Raw genomic sequence first — 25,912 nt, 5'->3', positions numbered from 1 at the left:
GTTTTGTACTTGGTCTTGGAGGCTTACATTCTGATTTAATGACTCATACAAAATGTAACATAGCCAAGAAGGGTCCTTCATACATGACATTGACTCAATTTGACTTTATGACCAATCCTAAGGACTCACAATGGGATTCATACTAAAAATAAAATTCCTTGCTCATGTAACCAATGAGACAAGCATTACAATAATAATTTTATTTTTTTTATTTGCGTCAATTACATAAAATCACAATAACACGTCATTATGAAGACCGAACCTAGTTACATTTTTCAACACCATGGCTCTCAACACTTCACCTGTGGGTGTCAATATGCTCCTTTGGAGGCCTAGGTACCTGTGGGTGAGGTGCCCAGGTCATGGCTATGGAACCACCTAACAATCACAACATAAAGTCTAGTGCAAGCAACCAGTCATCAGGTACAATAATCATTTTTGCATCTAAGTGAACCAAGCTTGAATGTAAAAGGTTATTTGGTACTTCAAATGAAACTTCCCTTCCAAAATTAGGGTCTTGAACTCACAATGGTGTTTCCTACCTAGGTAGGAGTACTAAAGGGAAAAATCTCTCAATTTGTTGGGCGTCCACTCAAATTTTGTCCATAAAATATCTTGCCCTAGGTGTTTGCCCTAAAAGGGAAACCCTAGCCTTCATTCTCTCAACTTAAGGACTTGTTTGAGGATTTCATGAGCCTTAGAGTAGTTGATTTTTATTGTAAGAAACCCTTTCCTTCTGGTCCTGACCTTGAGAACACTTGTCATCATCAAAAACCTCAAAACCCTAGGTCTTGAGCCTTGTTTTCTAGGGCTTTTCTTTGAGAGCGTTTTGCTTCTTTGAAACCTTGAACCATTATTGTGCCTCTCTTGAATGAGCTCTAGCAAGATCACTTTGTACATTATCCCTAGCATATCTATTTTACATGATCTCCTCCTACCGAGACTCCTCCCATCAGTGAAAATCCATAAAGAGCAAGGGGTTTTGGCTGAGATGACATTGGGCCTCCACCCCATTTTTGTCCCATTGTCTAGTTTATACCTTGTAGGGTTTCCCTCTCCAAGGCCTGCTAGATTTTGCAGCAACAGTACCTTTTGATTGGAAGTCCACCTTCATCCATGTGCTCTTGTTGGATTGGTGAAAGGGTATATGATGGACGGAGGTGGCGGGGATGTAAAGACACATTTTCATCAGCTAGTGGTGGCTGTTTGGGGCTGCTCGCTGTCCAGCTGTATTTGAAGTGTGTGAGGAAAATTTCTCCTATGGGATCGCCCACTTTTGGTGGGTAACAGGTACCATGGGGAGGATGAAGTACATACGTAGTGGTTGGTTGAAAGGGATTTTTCTTGTTAAAAATGCCAAATCTTTCAATGCAATAGTATACTCTAAGTTTATTTCCGCTTTAGTAGCACCAAGGTATAGGATAAGAGTTCCATTGTTTATATCTATCTATCTCCTCTTTTGCCAATGTAAATATTTTTTTCTATAAGACAATCCTCAAAATAAATTAAAATATTTGCACACAGGACACAACACCTATTTCTTCAATGATTTTAGTGAACAAGTCACCCATATAATTTGCATCCTTGTATTTTCCAAGAGCATCCAATGCTTTCAAGAAGAATAGTCATTCTTTGATGACACCATGACATTTATGAGGAGATGGTGTGTTGGATCAATCCATCCATCAGAAATAATACTAACACCTGATGAGGGCTATGCTAATACAACAGGTGTTAGGATTTTACCCACCTCCTACTTTGACTGTAACCAACAATGAGGTTCCAAGCTTCTCTGAACTAGGTAATACATATCCTGTCAGAGCCACCCATTCAACTAAAGCTTCTCACATCTCAATAAATAGAGGAAAGTGTGCAACATTAAAAGAAAGAAAATTGAGATAGAAATAGAACCTGATGGTGAGATCCATATCCTCTCAAACTCAGTTTGAAAGATCTTTTCCATTGGACCACTAGTAGCATGCCTCCTCCTCGCTCTATTGTTGGCCAGCTGCCAAATTTAGCCTCATTCCCATATCCACTGGATGGTTTCCTCAAAAATGAAATAGAATCCTCATTTCTATTTATAGTTGCTGCTGCCACATTAACCAGACCAAAAGGATTCTCTTCTGACCTACTTTTTCTTTGGCTGGGAGAAACCTTTTTACAGAGTCCAATTCCTCTATACAGGGTGGCCAACAAATTGCCTCCAACTTGGAAGTAGGTGCTCTTAATTTCTATCTTGCAGAAGTTGAAGTTGCATGTCCAATAGCAATTTCCACCACTACCAACCCTCCCCCCAGGCACTTCTTTTCTGCTTCCATAATTCAGAAGTGGGTATTCGTTGTCTTGATTAAGTTTTCTTCTTGTTGGAGCATATTTTCTAGCAATGGAAGCCCCACTTCCAATGGTTGGAACAGTAAAAGATGTCGCTATAACACTTGACATGGAGAAGTGGGAGGAACATCGACATGAGCATTCCCCCACTTCCTTTGAGTAGCAACCTTTGCTAACTGACCCATGGTTTCAGCAGACTTCCAATGGATTCATGGAAGAATGCTTCTGTTGTAAAACAGAAACCACAAACTTGGAATGAGGAAACAAAATGCAGATTTTATATGCACTTGAATGCCAAAAATCTTAAGCTTCTCCTTATCTTCACATGCCCTCTGCCTTCCCCAAATTAAAGTGAATGATCATAGGGAGTTAGGACCCCTTTGCTGAGCATTTGCAACCCTAAAGGGCGTCCTCGCAGCTCATGTGTCAAACACATTGGGATACATGGGTCCTACAAGTCTGACACACATGGGACATGCATTTGGCATAGGACATCTCTGACACACTGGACATGCGTTGTCTGATGCATGTCCTACACAAATTCAGGACATGCAGACCCTATGGAAACAAAACCTGTTTGTTAGATTTCAACATAATTTTTGTCCCTGTATAAAAGCTTTTTGATACAGAGAATCAATTTGAATCAGGAAGTTTAATTTCTAAAATTTTGGACAAAAATCAATACACAATATACTATGCCTAATTCATTATTCTTATGGGATGCTAAACTAATTATTTCTTGCATGCATCATAGTCAAAGAGGTCTTTTTGTTTCTTACAATGATGCATGCACATGTATTTTTTAGCATTTCACTTGGACATTAAGAACAATCCTACCATTCTTCCATTAAGAAAATCCACAAATGAAACTGGGACCCAAGAATACCCAACTTAATATATGAATTTATGAAAGTTATTTGTTTGACTTTCAAATGCCAAAATCATTTCTTAACAAATATACATCTTTCTAAAATACATTATAAATAAATGAAATGATGTCAATAAAGGGTTGCACTATCTACTTATAGTACAAACCTGGGAACTTCCCAGCCTTTAGCAAAAGTAGTAGTGTGAGTAAATGGAGCATGAGCAAGATCCAAAAGGTTGTCCAAAAGTAGGCCATGTTCAACAGGCAGCTCCATGACAATCTGTATCATAAATGTGAAGAAAAGGATTGAGGCATATATATTGATCAAAACATGACACCTGTGAGGAGAAATCATAAACACCTGCAGTTTGCATCATATGAAACATGGAGCTTGATAAATAAATATAAATAGTAATTTCGTCAAGAGGGCCCATTCACCTGCGCATGAATATTAAATCCCATTGGAGGTTCCAAAGATGGAAGAGGTGCATCAGGAATTGCGTTACCAGGCCATACCCAGATCAACCCATCTTGCTCAACACATGGTAGTGCTTTAATGTGAACATTCAACAAATGTGTAGATGGCATCTTCTCACACGCACCATCTGTTGAATACTCCCAACCTGTATGCCACTCAATAAGGAGAGGCTAGAAGCATTCTATTTAACTCTCTCTCTCTCTCCACTAATTATTCCTTAAAATTTAATAGATTGATTGTCTAAGAAATAGTGAGAACAATCCAGACTCCTGTACCAATAGGTTTGGAATTGCACCAGTCCTAAAGGCTGTACAAGAATACTTAGAACAAACATACCATGGTATGGGCACTGGATGCGCCCGTCAGTCACTGAACCAAGGTGTAATGGACATGCCCTGTGTGCACATGTATTCTGGACGCATCCTGCTCTGCCATCTTTCCCACGAAATATAACCCATGGCTCTTCAAAACAATCGAAAGGAACCTGCAAAGCATCATATCATTTATAGCTTTAATCAAAAACCTCATTACTGTGTCAATAGCTAATACAGAAAGTTTTTTGTTACAGTCCAGGAACGTCACCATTGTATCATCCTTCAGATCAGCAGAAAATGCAACTGGATACCAGAAGTTCTTCAGATTGGCAGAATATGGTTCAAGAGGACCAGAGACACGTAAACTCCTTCTGGGAGGTTTTCTCTTTTCTGAACTACAATCAGGAATTGCCAAAGATACATCACAAGTGTTCAGATAATCTACATCCTGCTCTTGGCTTGATGGAATATCATCCTGTAACAATTTGTCATTGACAATGACTTCCATTTCAGCCAATTTATTTAAGGCACATTCAACCCTTGCTTCAGATATGTGAACCTGGAATATATCAACCTTTACGTAATAAGACACATGAGATGAGAAGGCAAATTACATTGTCTTGCTGTGAAATGTAACCAAAGTTGAATGTCATAAAATACCTGCTCATGTGCTTTTGCCAGGTCTTTTTGCAAGTCTGCTAATTCTCTTTTCAGGGTCTCAACAGATTTATGATCACGAACTAATGGGTTCAAAACTTCTACCACCTATTCAGAATTCAAGATATAAGGATGAAAACGCATCCCATAGACCATTATTTCTAAGGAACATCTCAAAGCATTCTAGAACAATGAGGTAAACCAGTCAAATTTTAATTTGCAATAATAAAAAATACAAATATTGTCTATGAACATACATGATTCTACATCAATAAATCCTTGAAAGGAAACTCAATAGTGATTTCAAATCCCCTTATATCCTGGTTTGCAGCTGAACGGTTACTGTCCCTCCCAAAGAAAATATAATACCCACAACTTAGAAAAAAGGACCCCTATGTAAAGGAGTTGTCACAAGGATTATAATCCACTTAAAATATCAGTACAATATACTACCAACAGCACCTACTGATAACAGCCGAACATCAAGGACAATTTCCCATTCATGAGAACTAACACAATACCAGAAATGGCTTTGTTGTCGCACAGAATGTCTAGGCACCATGACAACGGCTCAGATCGGGGGCTATCACCCTAATCCCCAATCTCTCCGTTTAAGATGTCTCCCTATAGCAGGCTAAGGGGGGTAGACCCTATGGAAATGGATAGAACTAGTCGGGAACCAACCAGTTCAAAAGACACAGTGAAGCGATCAAGTACTTGATTAAGATTTAGCAAAACTTACAGGATTTGATTAAATTTAAATTATTGATACCAGTGCCTTATGGAGTTAACAATCTTGCTAAGGAAATGAAGACCAAGTAATCGATTAGCAATTGTTGCTTAGATGAATGACTGTCTTATATGAAATGCAGATCCTAAAACTAATGTGAAATGCAAGAATCTTGGTTAATTTTAGTTAAATGTCTATCTAAGTTTTAATCCTTCGATCCTTTCTGTGTTGAGCTTGATTTCGTAGTAATTGGCAGAGAGAAGATAAGGTGAAGCACACTAAGGTGTGATTAACAATCTCTCCTAAAAATCTAACATACCCGGTGCCTCCGGCGCTATAGAGAGTTGTGGCTCTGATGACTGCAAGGTCACCGTTTTAAGTACTATTAAAAGCAAGCATCTCAAGCAAAAGATGAATGGATACCTATCTCTCTATCGACCAAGCTTATGCTAAGAAGTAAATTTTATTTATGCAAAGTTAACTTATATGCAAATGCACGAGATGATAAAATGAAGTTAGACTCAAGGATTAGAAACGCTTGTGACACAAAAGCCCTTAATCACCAAAATGAGATGTTCACTTTATTGGAAGAAGACTTAAAAGTAAACCCCTGAAGATATCACAATTAAACTACAAGCTTACTTCAAATCTTTTTGATACAATTATAGCTCAAAGAGAACAAAAACTTCCTTACAATTTAATATCGATGTCAACAAATGCTCAAAACATACTCAACTTAGGAAACAAAGATATGCAATTTATTACAATTCCACGACAAAGTACTTTGATAATTACTCGAAATATTCGCAAAATATTTAACATGCAGTGAACATCGAATAATTCAAGCCATTAATATGATGATCAATCTCAATAGATGCAAACTATTCTAGCAATTAAATTTCTGGAGATCTAAATATTTTGAAAAGCCTTGAAATTGAAATGCTAAACAATTCACAATCCTAGAACTAAAATGATTTGTGCTTAGTGACCCAAATCTAGAAAAATTTGTTGCTTTCCAATAGTCAATCTTTAGATACGAAAAAATTAAGTGTGTTTGACTATGGAGAAGTCGAAATGTTTAATACCACAAAAAAAATTCTTTTAGATTTTTTAACCTTTACACAAAAAGACACCAAGAAGGAACTTGAGATTAAAAATTTAATTATTTCTTAGGTAAATTTTTTGTGCTAAGCTTATGAAGCAAATTTAATGTGGTAAATGATCAATTAAAAAAAAATTAATGTGACCAAAGTAAAACAAATCAAAAGGATTTAATAACTTTTAAATTTTTTAATGGGCCAAAGGCCACGTAAAAAAAATCTTTTAATGTGAAAAGAATCTTTTGATTTAATTCCTAGTCACATAAAATAAAAACGAAATTTTTTTTTCTAGGGTTTTGGTTTTATTTTTCATTTTCAAAATAAATAAATAAATAAATAATCAAAATCAAAATCAAAAAAGAAATACAAGTTAAATTGACATTTGAAAATAACAAAAAAACTCAAAGTTAAAAATAAAAAATAAAATTGTTTTTTTAGATTTCTTTTGATAAAAAATTAAAATCAAAATAGATAAACGAAAAAAAAAAAATTGAAAAAAGGCAAACTCATAAAAATAAAAAATCGAACTATCTAAACATAAAACCTAACCTAAATGAAATCAAAGCAAAGAATAAATAAAGGGAAATCGATTTTTTTGTTTGGTTGTGCAGTGCAGGACAACAGCAAAGAGGACGCAGAGGAAGAGAGCCGACAGGAGAGGGAGTTGCAGGTCGATGGGGAGAGGGAGCTCACATGGGCCACAGAATCGACGCAGGTAGCAGGGATAGCGACTTGCAGGTACACAAGGAGAGGATCGAGTTAGGGCCGAGGGTAGATAAGGAGATAGCAGCAAGTGAAGGGATGTGAGGGTAAGGGGAGGAGGTTTCACGCAGATGGAGAAGGAGAAAGATGGCTCAACGTAGAGAGGAAAGAAGAAATCAGGCAGCGAGGAGATGAGGACGCACAGAAAGAAGGAGAAAGGTTGCAAAAGGGATAACGCAGAGAAACTGAAGGCCACGAATCAGCAAGCGGAGCAACGGTAGCAGAAGGTTAAGTAAAGAGAAAATGCAGCAGTAGAAGAAAATTGCAGACAGAAAGGGCTGTTACTTTTTGAAGAGCTTCAGGGCAGCAGACGGTAGCCCAAAAATTTGAAAAAATTTCCCAAAAATTATTTTATTAAAACGATGTGCTTCTGCTTTAGATTTGTCCTCGAAACTCTTGTAAAAGACCTCAGATCTAAACTCTGAAATCCTCAAAGTGAAAATAATTTGGAATAATGCCCCTACAAAATGGAATTGAGGCCAGATCTCATCCTCCAGGGCCTAGATCTGGCTTCAAAAAAAAAAATCCTTCAGATTTGCACCTACAAAAATGAAAATAAAACACTCAGAACCCACATATACAAAAATAAATAAAACCCCGGAAACCCAAGTCAGAAAACCAAAAAAAATATAGATCTAGGAACAAAGATAGTAGATCTATCAGATCTGAGGAGGATGAGTCCAACTCCGCTCCCAAATCTGATAATTTAAGGTTCTCAACAGCTAGATCTATCAATTTCCCACAATTGTTTAAAAATAAATTTCGAAAACCTTGGAGAGGTACTAGCCCAGAAACACCCTACAGGAAAAATAATTTAACCTTAAGATAAGTCTCAGAGCTTATGTGAAGTAGGCTCTTCAAAAAATACACACTAAGAGTTGGTTGTTCCAACCAAGAACTATCCCCAAACATTCAAGGAAACTCAAAAAATCTCCTACAAACACTAGATCAACCATCAAACCAAGTAGAGAAATAGAACAACAATGAAATTCTGAAGAAATAGAAATACCTGCTACTTCGATCAAAATTTAGAATGTTACCCTAGATCTACCAAACAGAATAAGATACCTGTATTCAGATTATTCTAAAAGAGCTATTGATTAATAGTTTTCACATAACATTAAGCAGAAATTAAAACAATGTTACCATAAGTTCATGAAGAGTAACACCACAGCACGTTGAAACCCCAAAGACTTTTGCATTAATTCAAAAAAGTATACAAGAGAGCTTGAGAGCTTAGTACACGATTCAGAGATCGGATGGATCAATTGACAAATGACTTCCTATTTAAAGATAAATCCTCCAACAACTAGTTTGAGTGATCCTCATCAAAGCAATCTTGACCGTTGATGAAGATTAGAATTTCTTTTAATATCATCAGTGGAAATATTTAAATATTTGGAGAGATTAAAAATTTTTAATTAAATGCATTCTAATCAACTCAAAAATAGAATTTTTGAGTTAATTTCCCCAAAATTTTGACTTTGACTTAACCCCCAGAGATCAAAGGTTTAAAATTTAGCAAAATAATTAATTTACCTTAGTCCCGGGACCTTTTAAAATTTAATTTTTTAGGACCGATGAATTTTTCCTTTGGAGAATTTAAATTTACCTAGGACCTAGAATTAATTAAATTTCTGGCTTAGGATTTTAATTAATTTTGGGCCAGAAAATTTAATTAATTAACCTATGAGGGAATAAATTATTTTTCCAACCCTCAAGACACTTTACATCATGATTTTCATATTTTTTATATCATAAAGGGGAAAACCCATTTGTAATAGACCTTCACAGATCACCCACTTCTACGACACAAATATAAATCCATCAGACCAAGCAATTTGTAATAAAATAGCCTAACCAAATAGTTAGGATTATTCCCAAATCACTTTTACATAGACTCGATCTAGAACACTAGGATTCGCCTAAGATCCTAGCGACAAAATCAATTCCAACTTTGGGGTAACACTGGAGGGGAAAACTCTGTTGACCATCCGAGAATGAATCGGTGAGACAAAAAACCTCCCATAATGGAGATCGTAACTAGAAAGATAAGTTTACCTAGGTTGTTACAGACATGACACGGTTCTGTTGAGATTATGTGCATCATATACATGCAGAATGGGTTTACATAACATCTTGGAAATGAAGTTGATGATGATAGTTGGACGGCACAAACACATTGACCAGGCGATATCCCTTTTGCAAAAAAGGGGGTGTACTGCTATGAGGTCGTTGACATGAAGTGGTCAACATCTGGCTCTACTTGGGGACACATTGTTGCACCAGAGGAATGTGAGAATCCAAAATCTGCATCCACGCAACACACAAGATAACATAAGTAGTGTCCATCCAAAAATAATCATATAACATTAAGCACGGGAAAGATATAAGCTCCTCATTTATTAACCATGCTAATAACATGAAAAACATAAATCTACCTATAAAATAAAATACTGAAATAAAAGGGTGTAAGGTCAGGAATACAATACAAAGGATGCCCCATGGAATCAAATGCATTCAATGTAGTGCATGTTGAGCATTTCCCTACTTTTAGGCAAATCTGTAGGCTGCTTTTCAAATGTGTCATGCCCAATCCTACATATTGTAGGACCATGTCTTATCCGAAAATCAATTTGTTCTTGGCCATCAGATGTATCAAACTGCTTTCTCATTCTTTTTGTCTTGTGCGTTTTCTTTGTGGCAGGCTGTGATGTTGATGATGATGTGGACGGCGCGCAACTTCCTTCCTGATCTGAAAAAACGATCATATGGAAAATTTGGAATGTTCAAGACTTTTGTGACCTGCACTTCTTTAAGAACCTGATCTGTTATGATTGGTGGATCAACCATGTAAGCATCAACCTGATTCTTATCAATTTCCATTTTATCTGGGTCACCTTCAATTAGCCACTTTTCAATGGAACAAATGACCTCCTCATAATAAGATGGAGCTTACTGTAGTAGATAGGGAGGCTTATGATCTGTTGGCGTTTCCTTGTTTCTTTCATCCTCTGACCGATGCTGAAATTTTTGTACCTGTATCTTTTCCATTACTTGCAACTTATTCTAAAGAGTGATATTTTCAATTGTTATGGCATCCATCTGGTTAGAGTGTTCAACCTTCATAGCATTGACTTCCTTGGCATGGTTTTCCTCCATGGTCAATAACTTATTCTAAAGACATATCTGACTAGCTTCCATATCTTTTATTACTTTGTCATTATCTGCTTTTATGGTCATCAAGCAATTTTGCATAGAACTCATTTCTCTGTCATGATTAGCTTTCATGGTTTCCATTTCCTTAGCATGTTTTTCTCTCATAACAAGTAAATAGTTTTGCATGGAAGTCCTTTCTTTGTCATGACCTGCTTCCATGGCCTCCATCATTGTGTTATGATTTACTTGAATTGTACTCATTTCTTTCTCATGATAACTTTGCATGTAGGTCCTCATAGCCTCCATATTCTGAGCACATTTTTCTACTATGGTGGCTACGTGATCAGAGTGTTTAATTTTCATGATTTCCATCTCCTCATCATGTTTTTCTAGCTGGGTGTATAAAGTTCTCATATCCTTGGCGTAATCAGCTATCAATTTTTCTTGATTAAGCTCCATATTTTTTACCAGTTGTGTTTGACTGGACTGCAGATCTTTAACCAACTGCTTTAGTTCTTCTATAAGATGCTTATCATTTTTCCTTTCATTGTCGACACTGATTTGACAACGTGTTCCTGTTTTTCCACTATCATGGAGTCGTCTTGCAACGGCACAAGTGGATGGCACATTTTGATATGGAGAATTGTCTTGAAATCTTTCATTGACAGTTGGATCCTTTACACGATCACTTTCATCCTATTGCATAGTACTAGGGGCATAAGGCAAGACACCTTGATCTCCATATCTATCTTTAAAAGCATTGATGATGTCTTGTAAAGAAGCGAAAGAATCTTCAAGACAATTATGAAACCAATTCAAAGCATCACCCTCTAAAGAAAAGGCAAATAGACACATCTTGACATCTTCATGTTTATATTGTGAAGAAGGACAATATCTGATTATTATATGAGTAACCCTGGAGAGATGCTTTCTAGCAGTGGCTGAATCACCACCCGAGAACAAAGGCAATTTATGAATGGCCTCTTCTGGCATATCATGGAGAAATTTAGTAAAATGACACGGGGTAAACAAGTCATCCATGATGACTTGCTTAAAGGGATGAGGGACCAAATGGATGCTAGAGAGAGACCCTTGCTCAAGAAAATCAAGAGATCCACAAGAAGCGAGCTTCTAGTAGAAATTCTTGTAAGAAATGAAAGAATTGGAGTCGCCACTTGAACATGAATCTAGCTCTAAGATCCAAAAGGCAAAAACTGAAATGTTAGTCAGAGATAAACAAATGAATATCAAGGAAGGTTTCTTGTCTGAGAAATAATGGATGAATAAGTGGAGTCGCCACCCAAACAAGAAATGAACCGAAATGTCCAAGTGTTAAAACTTAAAACTTAAAAGTGCATATGAAACGATTAATGATGACGAAAGATAAGGCGATGAAAATATCAAATGACGCCAGAAAATGTTGTGCTAATGAGATAAGAAATGATGAAAGATTAAGAAGATAAAGATGATTAAGACGAATATCGCAAATCCAAGGTCCAACAAAACATAAAAACCAACATCATAAAAAAAATAGAAAAATAAAAAGGAAATGGAGAACAACCAAAACAAAAAATCAAATTTAAAATAAAAATGAACCTAGAAGTTAACCAAAGAAAAGAAAAATCAAATTAAAACAACATCGAAAAGAAACTAACTAAACTAACCTAACATAAATAAAAATCAAAAAAGGTGAAACTTAAACCTAATACATACACAAGTGAAGCAAAGAGAAAAGAGAAGTCGAAAGTTTATGAGTGTAGGTCTGGCGGCTGCGAGGAGAGAGGGAGAAGGCAGCATGAGAGAAATGGGTAGTCTGTGAGGGTCTATTACAAATGGGTTTTCCCTCTTATGATGTAAAAAATATGAAAATCATGATGTAAAGTGTCTTGAGGGTTGGATAAATAATTTATTGTTAGGTGATCCAAAAATAAAATATTATCATAGGTTATAAAGTTGGAATAAAATAATTATTAATTTAAGATATTAAATAATAATTATTATTCTAGAATATTTAATTATTTAATGGAGACATTTATAGTTAGTATATTGTTGTAACAAGATATGAATCTACAAATGTGTCGTATCTTAGGCTCTATTTTAGGAGATTTGTTAGCAAGTTGTTTGAATAGCATTTATTGTAAGTAAACACTTGTTATTTAATAAGTGATCCATAATTAGAGGTAGTCAAGACATTTTAGCTTATAAATAGCTCATTGCAAGAGTGTTTTGTTGTTCGGGTGTAAACTCTTGCAAAATCAATACGTAATTGTTTTTTTCTGATTAATAAAATTACGTGTCTGAGAACACTTCTGCCATTATTGTGGTATCAGAGCTCCAGTAATGTTGCAGTGGATGTGAAGAGGAGATTCCAGTTCTACAAGTTCTTGGAAAACTCCATTGAATTGATCAACAAATGATTGGTATGGAATTTGTCCAGTTTTTTTTGTTTAAAAGGAACAGGAATTTTTGTTTAAAAGGAACAAAAAATTTATTATTGATTTTAGATTTGTAAATCCTAAAATCATTTTTTTATTATTAAGAAAAACAAAAAAAAATGCAAAATCTGTGTGACTTTTGTGATGCAACAGACGTGGATTTGCATCTATTCAGTGAGGGTACCAGCTTCAGCAATCAGACTTTGACGAAGACCCTTGCGCTCGGCGGATCCTCCAGTTTTCGTCATGAGACCGTCTGAGTTATGTTGCAGAAGTCCTTTGTTAGTCAATGAATTGCCTACTTTTGCACCAGTACATGGCTCTAGACATAAAGTTGCCTTTAAGCGATCTTCTAATAACTCCTTCTTTAGACTTCTTTGATTCCTGTCTTCTCACACTTGAGCTTCTGATCTTCCACCGCTTGCTTCATTTTTGTTGTATCTTTGAACATCCCATGGTTTTCCTTTTGTAACTCATTTAAATGTGTTTTCAGATAGATTCTCCAGCCGTTGATTTTCTTTTCCAGGGTTTGAGTAACCTCTATAAGCTTTTGCATGCCTTTATTAGAGTTCTCCGCCTCTTCGTCATACTTCTTTCTCCCTTCAGCTACTTCATCCAACGCTTCGCTTTGGGCCTGCTTGAACATAAACCTGTCTATTCATCCAACGCTTCGCTCTGCAACTACTCGAACATAACCCTGTCTATTCTTGCTTGTATCAGTGGGATCAAGATCAGCTTCCACAGTCCACAATCTGAGATAAATGATGGTGCCAATGACCATCACAATAGCAATACCAAGAACCCTGTCGAGCTGATCGTGGCCATTGTACTCGCTGGATTTTTACCAATTGAGACAAATAATTGGTAAAATGTGTGGCACTCTATATTACCAGTGTGGAGGACAGCCTGAAAAAAATATTCAGTCTCTTAAAGAATTTTTATTTTGAACCGTAAATGAGGAACAGCCTGATTTTCGTGCGACTCAGGGCACTTGCTTACCGCATTCTCCGATAGATCTGAAGAACTTCCCAGTCTCACACTTGCACCTCATTCATTTTTAACGCAGGTTTTAAAGACCTTCATAAAGTTTTAATGGAGAAATAAAGTTGTTTTTGGTCTATAATATGTAATATTCTTTGGAGAAATAAGGTGTGAGCAGGTGTAATGTTTATTTATAAATATTGGGGATATTACATTCAGTAAATTTTTTGGAGTAATAAGGTGATTTTATTTGTAATTATTTTTATATATGGAGAGATAAGTGTGACATTGTAACTCAAAGCAATTTTACTTTGAGGGGGGGTAACATTTTTTTAACCAGGTTTTGCAAGAGCATCATTGTAAAAGTCAAATTTTGAAAGTTACCTTGTAAATATTTGAGAAATTGACTAGAGCCAAGTGCAAAGCTCAGTCATTTTTCTCCTGTTTCAACGACTATACGAGGGTCAAGGCCAAGCCCCGATAGATCGTTTTTTTTTTTGCGTCGTGTGTTGCATGTTGTCTTGCCCATCTTGATATTTTTTTTTGGAGCTTGAATCATGGTGTGAAGTGTCAACACTACAATGTCAAAGTTGATTAATTTGTTTTCTAATTCCGACAAACTTGAAGGCACAAAATCTTACAAAACATGGCAACGCCTCATCGAAAGCACTCTCATTTATAATGAACTGTGGCAGAATATATGTGATGGTGATATTAAGCCAAATACACCCACAGATGCAACTACACTAGCCAAATGGGAAGTTAAGAATGCCAAAGCGTTAGCTCTCATTAAATCTTCTGTCAATGATGAAATGTATGTCCATATAGAAAATGCTACAGATGCATGGACTGCTTTGAGAAATTTTAAAAAATTCTTCGATACTTAGCCTGAATCAAAGAAAGTTGATCTACAATTAAAATTATTGCAACAAAAATTGACTAAAGGAGGTGATGTTTTTGAATATATCTCAAGACTTAAGAATATTAGGCAAGAAATCATTAATGTTGGTTTTCCAGCAGTAGATGATAGTTTTATGGTCACAATTTTAATTGTTGGACTTCCTTCTTCCTACACACATTTTTTGGAGACTCTACAATTAACTGGAAAGTTAGAGAAGCTAAAGTTTGATGAGCTCTGCGAAATGTTGACCCAACATGATAAAACCTTTGGGAAGAAAAAGACAGTTGGTGAAGATGTTTTCTTCACAGAGGCCAGCACTAGTAAATCATCAACTGATAGTTCTCGAAGCAGAGGCAGAGGGAATTTCAATCAAAATCAAGCAGCACAGAATGTACAAAGTCGAGGTCGAAGCCAAAGAAAAGGAAACAACTTTAATAGAGGCAACAGTTCAAGTAGGAGTAATTTTCAAGGCAAAGAAAACAATCAAGGAAGAGGCTATTTTCAAGGACAAGGAAATAATAATCAAGGTAGAGGACAACCTCAAAATAGAAGTCAAAGCAGAGGCAGAGGACAATCTTCAGGAAGAGGAAGAGACTTAAGTCAAATTGTGTGTCGAAAATGTAACAAAGTTGGACATTATGATGAATATTGTCGAACTTCTCTTAATAAAATTCCCAAGTTTCATCAGCACTCAGCACAATTTGCAAATGATCAAGATGATGATAACTCAGAATATGTTTTTACTTCCTCGCCGGCATTACAACTTTCATCCCATCTTAGAAGTGATTATGAAGATGCCTGGATCTTGGATTCAGGGGCAACTCAGCACATGACTTGTCAACATGATTTTTTTTGGAATTTTCAAGATTGCCAACTTAATTCCATTTTTCTTGCAGATGATACAAAACATACTCCTTATGGAAAAGAAGCAGTTAAAATTTTTCTCCCTGGCATTGGAGAAAAAATGATTTCAAATGTATGGTATGTGCCAACCTTTAAGAAAAAATTGTTGTCTTTAGTCACAATTCGACAAGCAGGACATCAAGTAGTTATGGAAGATGGCCTAGTTAAGATTAATTCAGTCAAACAGAGCTTGAAAACTGTGATGACAGGTTATGAAGATGGAAAACTGTTAAGGATGAAAGGGACAGTTATTCCAAGGCATTTTGATTTTGCACGGGCAGTGACTGCAGGAATTTCACCTATAAGATTATGGCATGTAAGATATGGACATTTAAATTTTGATAGTCTTTCTCAATTACAGAAACAAGGGATGGTTAAAGGACTTCCAACTTTTAAAAAGGAAAATACAAAATGTGAAGCTTGCATTTATGGAAAACAAAGTCAAGAAAGTTTTCCAACAAGTTCATGGCGTGCAAACAGGCGGCTACAACTAGTTCACAATGATGTTTATGGACCACTACAGACTTCATTCGGTGGTTGCAAATATTTCTTACTATTCATTGATGATTTCAGTGGAATGACTTGGGTTTATTTCTTAAAGCAAAAGTCAGAAGTATTTGAAAAGTTTAAAATTTTTTGCCAACTTGTTGAAAATGAAGTCAAAGAAAAGATAGGTACTCTCAGGACAGATAATGGGGGAGAATTCACTTCAAATGAATTCAAAACTTATTGCAATGATAATGGCATAAAACGACATCTTACCAATGTTTACACTCCACGGCAAAATGGAGTAGTAGAAAGAATGAATCATACCTTGTTAGGAATGGCGAGATCTCTGTTAACTTTCAAAAGGTTAAGTCCAACATATTGGGCAGAAGCAATTCATACAGCTGTCTACTTAAGAAACAGATCTCCAACTGCTTCTTTAGACGGAATCACACGTTATGAAGCTTGGTTTGGTTTCAAACCTCAAGTTAAACATCTTAGAGTTTTTGGATCAGTATGTTATGCCTTAGTTCCGAAAGAAAAATGAACTATGCTTGACTCAAGAAGTTTAAAATGCACAATGATTGGCTATTCTGATGAGAAGAAAGGGTACCATCTTTTGACCAATGGAAAATTTATTATGAGCAAGGATGTAATTTTTGATGAAACAAAGAGTAAGAGTGTTGATGAAATCGAAAGTCTTCTTCAAAAGTTAGAAACTAAAGCTAGTGGAAGAAAAGGAAATACACAAAGTCAACCAAATTCACCAAACTGGTATGAACTTGATTTTCCTTCATCTAAAGATGATTCATCCAGTCCATCTACTTCAACAACACCATCTGGATCTTCTAGCAGTTCATCTGCGTCTCTAAGCAGCAGCAGTTCTTCTGACAGTGATTCTCCACCTCCAAAATCTCCAACTAATCGACGAACATCAGTTTATATTAATCCTCTTTACAATGATGGTGACTTTTCAGAATCTCAAACAACTGAGCATCAACTACCAAAATGGGCAGTTCAACTTTTGAAAGATGTAAAGCCTGATGAGCAGAATAAAACAAGCACAAGAAAGTCACACAGAAGTGAAGGAAATTTTGCCTTGACAACACATGATTTTACTGAACCTTCCACATACAAAGAAGCAGTAAAACATAAAGAATGGCAACAAGCTATGATTGAAGAATATCAAGCAGTAATTGATAACAACACTTGGAAACTTGTTGATTGTCCTCAAAATGTTAAACCCATAGGATGAAAATGGGTTTATAGAATTAAGTACAACCAAAAGGGCGAACTTGAAAAGTATAAAGCAAGACTTGTCGCTAAAGGTTTTGCGCAGCAGGAAGGCATTGATTATGAGGAAACTTTTGCTCCTACAGCTAAATGGAACACCATCCAATTAACACTTGCATTGGCCACTCAGAAAGGATGGAAAGTTCATCAAATGGATGTGAAAAGTGCTTTTCTCAACGGGGATTTACAGGAAGATGTGTATATGACACAACCACCAGGTTTTGAAATTGAAGGGCAAGAACATAAAGTCTGCAAATTGATCAAGGCTTTATATGGGTTAAAACAAGCTCCCCGAGCTTGGTATGCAAAAATGGATGAATACCTTAGGAAAGTTGGTTTTCAACGAAGTGAATCTGATGATACTTTGTATGTGCGACAACAAGGCAAATATCTGGTGATTCTTGTTATGTATGTAGATGATTTGATCATTACTGGAAACAATGATGATCATATTGCACAGGTGAAAAAGGAGTTACATGCAGGTTTTAAGATGACAGATTTGGGATTACTTCACTACTATCTTGGAGTTGAAGTCTTCCAACGTCCACATCATATTTTCATTTCTCAGAGTAAGTATGCAGCAGAGGTTCTTCAACGATTTGGAATGTAGGATTGCAAGCCCGTTCTTACCCCCATGGAGCAAAACTTGAAACTTTCAAAATTTGAAGGGGGGGAAAGGTGGACAATACTACTTACAGACAGTTGATTGGCAGCATGATTTATTTGACAAATACTCGCCCTAATCTATCTTATGCAATCAGTATTCTTTCACGTTTTATGCAGAAACCACGAGACAGCCACTAGAATGCAGCCAAAAGAGTTCTTCAATATATCCAAGGAACAAAAGATTTTGGTCTTCTCTACACAAAGACTAAAAACTTTGTACTTGGTGGATATTCAGATGCCAACTTTGCTAGAAGTATTGATGATCGAGCATCAACATCAGGTTATTTAATGAATATGGGGTCAGCAACAGTATCTTGGAGTTGTAAGAAACAAGCTACAGTGGCCACTTCTTCAGCAGAAGTAGAGTACATTTCAGCATGGGAAGCAGCATGTGAAATTGTTTGGTTGCGCAGAATTTTGCAGGACTTGGGCATATCTCAGGCAGAAGCTACATCATTATTCATTGACAGCCAGTCAGCCATCAAACTTGCCAAGAACCCAGTTTTTCATTCAAAGACAAAGCATGTGGACACCAAGTATCATCATATGAGATCTCTCATTGCCAAAGATGTCCTCAACCCAGTTTATTGTCCTTCAGAAAATCAGATCTCCGACATTTTCACGAAACCGCTTGGCAGAATAAAATTTACTAAGTTCAAGGATGAACTTGGTATATGTTGTAATGTATCTTTGGATCATAGGGGGGAATGTTAGATGATCCAAAAATAAAATATTATCATAGGTTATAAAGTTGGAATAAAATAATTATTAATTTAAGATATTAAATTAATAATTATTATTCTAGAATATTTAATTATTTAATGGAGACATTTAGAATTAGTATATTGTTGTAACAAGATATGACTCTACAAAGGTGTTGTATCTTAGGCTCTATTTTAGGAGATTTGTTAGCAACTTGTTTGAATAGCATTTATTATAAGTGGACACTTGTTATTTAATAAGTGATCCATAATTAGAGGTAGTTACGACATTTAGCTTATAAATAGCTCATTGCAAGAGTGTTTTGTTGTTCGGGTGTAAACTCTTGCAAAATCAATACGTAATTGTTTTTTTTCTGATTAATAAAATTACGTCTGAGGACACTTCTGCCATTATTTATCCCCTCATAGGTTAATTAAATTTTATGGCCAAAAAATAATTAAAATCCTAAGCTAGAAATTTAATTAATTCTAGGTCCTAGGTAAATTTAAATTCTCCAAAGGTGAAATTCGTCGGTCCTAAAAAATTAAATTTTAAAAGGTCGCGAGGCTAAGGTAAATTAATTATTTTGATCATTTTTAAACCTTTGATCCCTGAGGGTTAAGTCAAAGTCAAAATTTTGGGGAAATTAACTTGAAAATTCTATTTTTGAGTTAATTAAAATGCATTTAATTAATTATTTCGAATTTCCCAAATATTTAAATATTTCGATGGATGAGATTAAAATAAATTTTAATCTTCATCAACGGTCGAGATTGTTTTGACGAGGATCACTCAAACTAGCCGTTGGAGGATTTATCTTTAAATAAGAAGTCAATTGTCAGTTTATTGATTTGATCTTTCAGTCGTGTGCTTAGCAAGAAACTCTTGTGTAATCTTTTTCTAGATAATAAAGAAAGACTTTGGGGTTAAGTTCTGTTGGTGTTACTCTTCATGGGAATAATGTAAGATGTGTTGTTTTTATACATAATTTTTTTCTAAAGCCATTGATGATAGCTTATGAAGAGTGATTTGAGTACAGGTATCTTGCTCAGTCGCTGGAGATTGAATAATAATCTAAAGTTCAAACGTAATTGCAAGGACCTCTATTTGTCTAAGTTTTATTATTATTTTCTTGCTCTATTTTTAATGGCTGGATCGAGTTTTGCAGGGAAATCTTGATTTTAGATCCTCGAGCATTAAGGGAAGTTTTCAGTTGGACCAACCAACTCCCGATTTGTGTTCCCGGAAGAGCCCAACTAGATTAGCTCTGGGCTTATCATAAGATTTTGTTGGTGATACACGAAGGGTTTCGAGTTAGCACCTCCTTTAAAATTTAAAAAATTTAATTTTTTGTGAGGCATAATGATAGATCTGCCTACTTAGAGCCTTCAATTTGTAATTATTGTAATTTAGCACATTTTTTATTTTTTATTTTTTATTTTATCATTGTATATCTCATTTATGGGTTTTTCATTTTGTCATTACAGGTACAAATCTGAAGGAGGATTCATGTTTGAAACCAAATCTAGGCCCTGGAGGGTAAGATCTGGCCTAGTATCATTTTGCATGGACATTTTATTCAACTTTTTGCAGTCCAAGGGTTTTAAAATTTAAATCTGGAGATTTTATAAGTTCTTCAAGAACAAATCTGAAGCATGAGAATATCACTTTAATTAGAAAGTTCTGAGAATCTTTTTAAGGGTTTGAGCTACCCGCGTTTGGCTGCGTTTTTCCTTCTTTGGAAAATTTTGAATTTTTTTTTACTGCCTGGGGTTTCTGATCCGCTGCAAATTTCAAAAAAAAGAAATTCAGAAACCCCTTTTTTCTCCATTGTTGTGGCTCAATCACTACCATCCCCGCGTAGCTGCTCATTTCATTACTGCAACTTTAAAACCCTCATCTCTCCCTCTCTGCGGCCCTCTTTTCTCCATCAATCTATAGATTCAGTCGCCCGTCCATCTGCCATCGCTCCCTCCTTCCTCAATCCGCGGCCCCATTGCTGCAAAAAATGATTCTCCAATCTCCTCTGTCACCTTGCATTGTTGCTCCTCTCCTCTTCTGTCCGTTGCCTGCAAAACGAGTCTTCTCCCTCCACGCCATCACTGCCAAACGTTGCCATTGAACTCCTCTCGTGGCTCACTGCAGCCTCTGCATGCTCTTCCGCGTCCCATTTTTTGCAGCCTTTAACTCTCTGCATTCTCCCCATCTCCTCGGCCTGTTGCGTCTCCCATCTACAGCCTTCCTTATCCCTTCTGCTGCCTACATTCTTCATCTCCAACCCTCCGCGTAAGCTGCTCCACAGCTCCATTTCCCTCGTGTTCTCTGCTCCCTCCCTCCTTACCACCGCCAAACCTGCACTCATAAACTTTCGACTTCTCTTTTCTATTTGCTTCACTTGTGTACTCATTAGGTTTAAGTTTCACCTTTTTTTATTTTTATTTATGTTAGGTTAGTTTAGTTATTTTCTTTTCGATTTTGTTTTAATTTGATTTTTCTTTTCTTTTGTTAACTTCTAGATTCATTTTTATTTTAAATTTGATTTTTTGTTTTGGTTGTTCTCCATTTCCTTTTTTTTTATGACTTTGGTTTTTATGTTTTGATTTTTTATTTTTCATTATTTTGATTTTGTTTTCTTAATTAAAACTCTAAAAAAAATTAAAAATTTTAAAAAACATTAAAAAATCTAAAAATTTTAAAATTTGTTTGGTGACTTTAGAATTGCTAAGGAATTAAATCAAAAGAGGAATTTGAGCTTTTACATTTTTAATTTTATGTGACCTACAACCCATTAAAATTTAAATTTGATTAAGGTCTTTTGATTTGATTTTTAGTAACAAAAAAAATTACCAAAGGGATTGTTAAATTCTAAATCTAAAGTTCCTTGGTGTCCTATTTGTGTTAGTGATTTCTCTATTGTCAAGTGTGATTAATGTTTTAAAATCATTAACTAGACGAGATCTGGGATCATTGCTTGGCAGTAAACTCTTCATGGTATTTAATTGCTAGCATATATTGCATGATAAAGTTTTGAGCGTTCACATTTAATCGTTCATAATCGTCACTATTCTTCACATTTTTAAATTGCTCTAGATAACTTATTTAGTCTATGGTTAATTGAATATGAAGGCACTGATCTATAATCATTTCTATCATGTGGTTGTGTCTTGGTCGTATTAGTGTTTGATGTATTCATCTCAATTAGCCAAGGCTCATTTACATTCGTCAAGTTGTTCATCTTTAAGTCTCCTAGAGCCTTCATTTCACAAGCTATCCTCGTTCATTCACCCCAAGGACTACCCCCTTTGATGTCATGTCCCTTCCTAAATTATTTTGGAGCAGTATTAATTTCTAAATTTTGGGGCCAATTTTGGAGGTGATGGGGGCCCATTTGATTTTATTAGGAGGCTAGATTTAGGAGAAGTTATTTCGATGTGGTTAAGTTTACGTGGGGGCCACCCATACTAGGGGAATACTGTTAAATTTTAGGTATGTTCTATGCTTAGAGCAATTTATTTCAATTTTCAAAGTTAGCTCAATATCTTTTCCAGATTAGCAATCACATCAGCATTAAAGTAAACTGCGGATAGAACATAAACATAAATCGCAGAAGACAAGCCAAGACAAGAGGACACAAGATGTGGCGCTAGCCAGGGACAAACCCCAATGTGGGGAAACCCTTGATCAATTCTTCTTATATGTTCTACAATAGTTCAACAGAGAGAGAGAGATAGTTCGTTTACAACAGAAGTCAACATTTTGACTTATCTAGATAAGAGCATAGATCATCTCTAAGAAGATGATACATGAGATCAGTTGAAGACATGCTGCTTCAACTGATTCTCCAAGGTGACTCCTTCACCTATCATTGTGTTGCATTTCGTCATCATGTTGCACCTCACCGCGTTGCACCATGCTGCACCCATCATCACTATGCTGCATCTCATCACGCTTCATTAATCATGATTGTACCCATCACTGTATTGAATTATGTGCCATTGTTGCACCATGTTGCCATACTGACCTATGTGTTCACTGCATCTTGCTTGCTTGTTGTCCCTAGCTTACTTGTTGTCCTTAGCATGCTTGCTGTTGCATGCTAGTTGTCCCTTGCATGCTAGCTATAACATTGCATGCTTGGTGTATTTGCTGCTAAGTACCATACAACTATCCCAATGTTAGTTATTTGTCCCTTGCATGCTGCTTTCCTTCGGAGACAGATGCTCTAGTTGTTCGGCAGTTCCGGCAATTCCGGCAATTCCGGCTATTCCTGGCAGTTCCAGCAATTCCGGCTTTTCCCGACAGTTCCAGCAATTCCGACTGTTCCAGCTTCTGCCCTCTGCGTCAGCTTTCCCGCCTGTTCCGGCAGTGCTCGGCAGTTCCGACAGTTTCCAACAGTTCCGGCAGTTTCGGCAATTCTGGTTGTTCCCGACAGTTCCATCAATTCCGTTTATTCCTAGCAGTTCCGGCAGTTCCAGCAATTCCGTCTATTCCTAGCAGTTCCGGCAGTTTCAGCGATTCGGGCTATTCCCGACAGTTCAGGAAGTTCCGGCTTTTCCCAGCAGTTCCGGCAGTTCCGGCTTCTGCCCTCTGCATCAGCTTTCTCGGCAGTTCTGGCAGTTCCCGGCAGCTTCGGCAATTCCCAGCAATTCTGGCAATTCCGGCTATTTCTGGCAGTTCCGGCAGTTCCGAAAATCCCGGCGATTCCCGACAGTTCCAGCAGTTCCGACTTCTGCCCTCTGGATTAAGGCAGCGTTATCTCTTAGGATCTCTCCTCCTACTAAAACCCAAACACAAGTAAAGAGGAAGAGATCCCAAGTGTCTTGAAATGACTTGAAGGCCACCTCCATTTATACTAAAAAGTTGAGCACAAGTGGGGTTTATTTGGTTGCTAGCCAACCTTGATGAATTGTCCCATAACACAAATAAATCCATATCTCCATGAATACTTATTGGAATCGGATGATCTTTAGATCAATCCTACACCTCTCAATGAGAGAGATCCAAGAAAAATATCAGCTTCCATTAATAAGATGACCCACATGGAGTTTGGCCCTAGTTTCCAATTTTAACACTCCCTCTCAACTAGGGAGAACTCCATCCGCTGATCCATATGTCCTACTATACTATCTCTGCCATCAGTGCCCTGCACTGCTCTGCTCTGCTGAGCTCTGCTATGCTATGCTATGCTCTACTCTGCTCTGCTGAACCATGAAGAAGAAGAATTGATTGAGAATGTCTCATACCATTCTCTACTGACCCAAAGTCAATTTCATCTTAAGAGAGTGTGTCACATCACTCTTACTGACCCGAAGTCAGTTTTATTGATCCCAGATCAATATCCCAAAAGAGTGTCTCAAACCACTCATACTAATCCCAGATCAGTTTCATTGATCCCAGATCAATGGAGGTCATCCTAGCATAGGGAGTACAGTAGATACATCGATGTGTCCATTGATAGTACTACTATGGTCCCTAACCCCATTTCCTTGCTCATTGATCAGATGAGAGGTACTTCTCATGAGTCCCAGACTGCATGGGTAGAATGCCTCGACAAGAGAACTAATAATCCTATCCAAAAGAGAACGAATCATCCTGCCCCACAGTCGCCACGGGAGAACTAATCATCCCCACCCACAAGAGAACTAATCATCATGTTTCACAGTTGCCACGGGTGAACTAATCATCCTGTTCCACAGTTGCCACGGGAGAACTAATCATCCTGGCCCACAGGAGAACTAATCATCCTGTTTCACAGTTTCCACGGGAGAACTAATCAGCCCGGCCCATAGGAGAACTAATCATCCTGTTTCACAGTCGCCATGGAGTATCACAGGGGAAGGTTGAACCTGTCATCCTGTACATAGCGCACCACCAGGGGAGGGTGAGTCGCCCTGTGGTCGTATGTTGCTCCAGTAAGTACCCCAAGCCCCCCAGAGCTCCTAGAGCTCAATGCATGCAACATGCAGGACCCTTATAAGAAGGTCTCTCAACGACTCCAAGTCGTTCAGGAAAGTCACAGATTTGACCTTTCCCCGGGGCTTTGACAAAATGTCTGCAACCTGTACATCAGTCTCAATGCGATGGAGCCTCCTTGCTCATCGACTTACCATATCCCAGATAAGGCAGTATCTGATGTCTATCTATTGGAGCAATCATCGAATACAGGATTCCTCAATAATCGAATTCCCCCTCTGGTTGTCACAGAGAATCACAGTGGTATTCATCATGTGTACAAACAGCTCACTTAAGAGCTTCTGCAACCATGCAGCTTCACACGAGATCATACTTGTAGCTATGTATTCGGTCTCGGCGGTGCTTATAGCAACCGACTTCTGCTTCCTTCTCATCCATGATATCGAAGCAGAATCCAAAGAGAACCAGCACTGAGAAGTGCTCTAATGATCCTCCACATTGCCTGCCCAGTCAGCATTCGAATAATCATGCAGTTTCATATTTCCGGCAGTGTATCTCAATCCATGAGAGATTGTGCCCCAAAGATATCTCAGAAGATTCTTGGCACCAATCCAGTGAGGCTCAACCAAATATGAGCTCACCATGCTAACTGCAAAACATATGTCCGGACAGAAGTTCACCAAGAACATCAACGCGAATGAGTTTATGAAACTCAGAGGCATTTCCCAAATCTGGTCCGACATCACTACCATATAAATTCTGAAAGTTAAGATCCTCGAGGTAGTCACAGGCTTGCAGTTTATCATTCCACATCCGAAATCCAACTCCCTCTTACTTCTACAAATGAGAGGGTCTGCACCTGTAAAAAATAGGTCGTCCTCATAAGGTGCCAGTATGAGAGGTTTATCATCCACAACCTTAGGGTAATGGTTTGGATCGGTTTCACTCCTAGTGAATCTCAGCTTCATCAGACAGCTATCATTCCTCTCATACTACGCCCGGGGTGTTTTGCTTCAAGCCATAGAGGGTTTTCTTCCACCTGTATACATGAGATTCCCGCTCATGAATCTCAAACTCCTTCGGTTGTTCCAAACCTGTGGACCCACTGTATGAGGGGAACGATCCCCTTATAAGATTTTCCTTCGGTACATCTCAAACATGTACCTTCATGCTCTTCTTGAATTCAAGCATCCCTATCACCATCTGACTCACATCGGGTAGGGCCCCATA

General features: G+C 37.2%; 1 protein-coding gene and 1 pseudogene across 2 annotated transcripts in view; both read right to left on the bottom strand.

The window, feature by feature from the left end:
* CH1 (Pheophorbide a oxygenase family protein with Rieske 2Fe-2S domain-containing protein) overlaps window positions 1-25,912 on the bottom strand; it is a 277,391-nt gene that overhangs the window by 119,176 nt on the left and 132,303 nt on the right. The window contains exons 3-7 of one of the 2 annotated variants that reach the window (XM_089385246.1): window positions 4,655-4,759; window positions 4,263-4,553; window positions 4,017-4,164; window positions 3,641-3,825; window positions 3,370-3,482 (exon numbers count right to left, since the gene is read on the bottom strand). In XM_089385246.1, coding sequence (XP_089241372.1) covers window positions 3,370-3,482; window positions 3,641-3,825; window positions 4,017-4,164; window positions 4,263-4,553; window positions 4,655-4,759 — 842 coding nt within the window. The remainder of the gene's footprint in view (window positions 1-3,369; window positions 3,483-3,640; window positions 3,826-4,016; window positions 4,165-4,262; window positions 4,554-4,654; window positions 4,760-25,912) is intronic. The other variant, XM_089385247.1, reaches the window with a different exon arrangement.
* LOC149221797 (uncharacterized) lies at window positions 13,205-13,662 on the bottom strand (annotated as a pseudogene).

Source organism: Pinus tabuliformis, chromosome Q (assembly GCF_031772625.1).
Source record: "Pinus tabuliformis cultivar Carrire ecotype Pingquan chromosome Q, CPIR1, whole genome shotgun sequence".
Classification (NCBI taxonomy): domain Eukaryota; kingdom Viridiplantae; phylum Streptophyta; class Pinopsida; order Pinales; family Pinaceae; genus Pinus; species Pinus tabuliformis.
The sequence above is the reverse complement of the archived record's forward strand: the minus strand, read 5'-3'. Positions and strand labels throughout refer to the sequence as shown.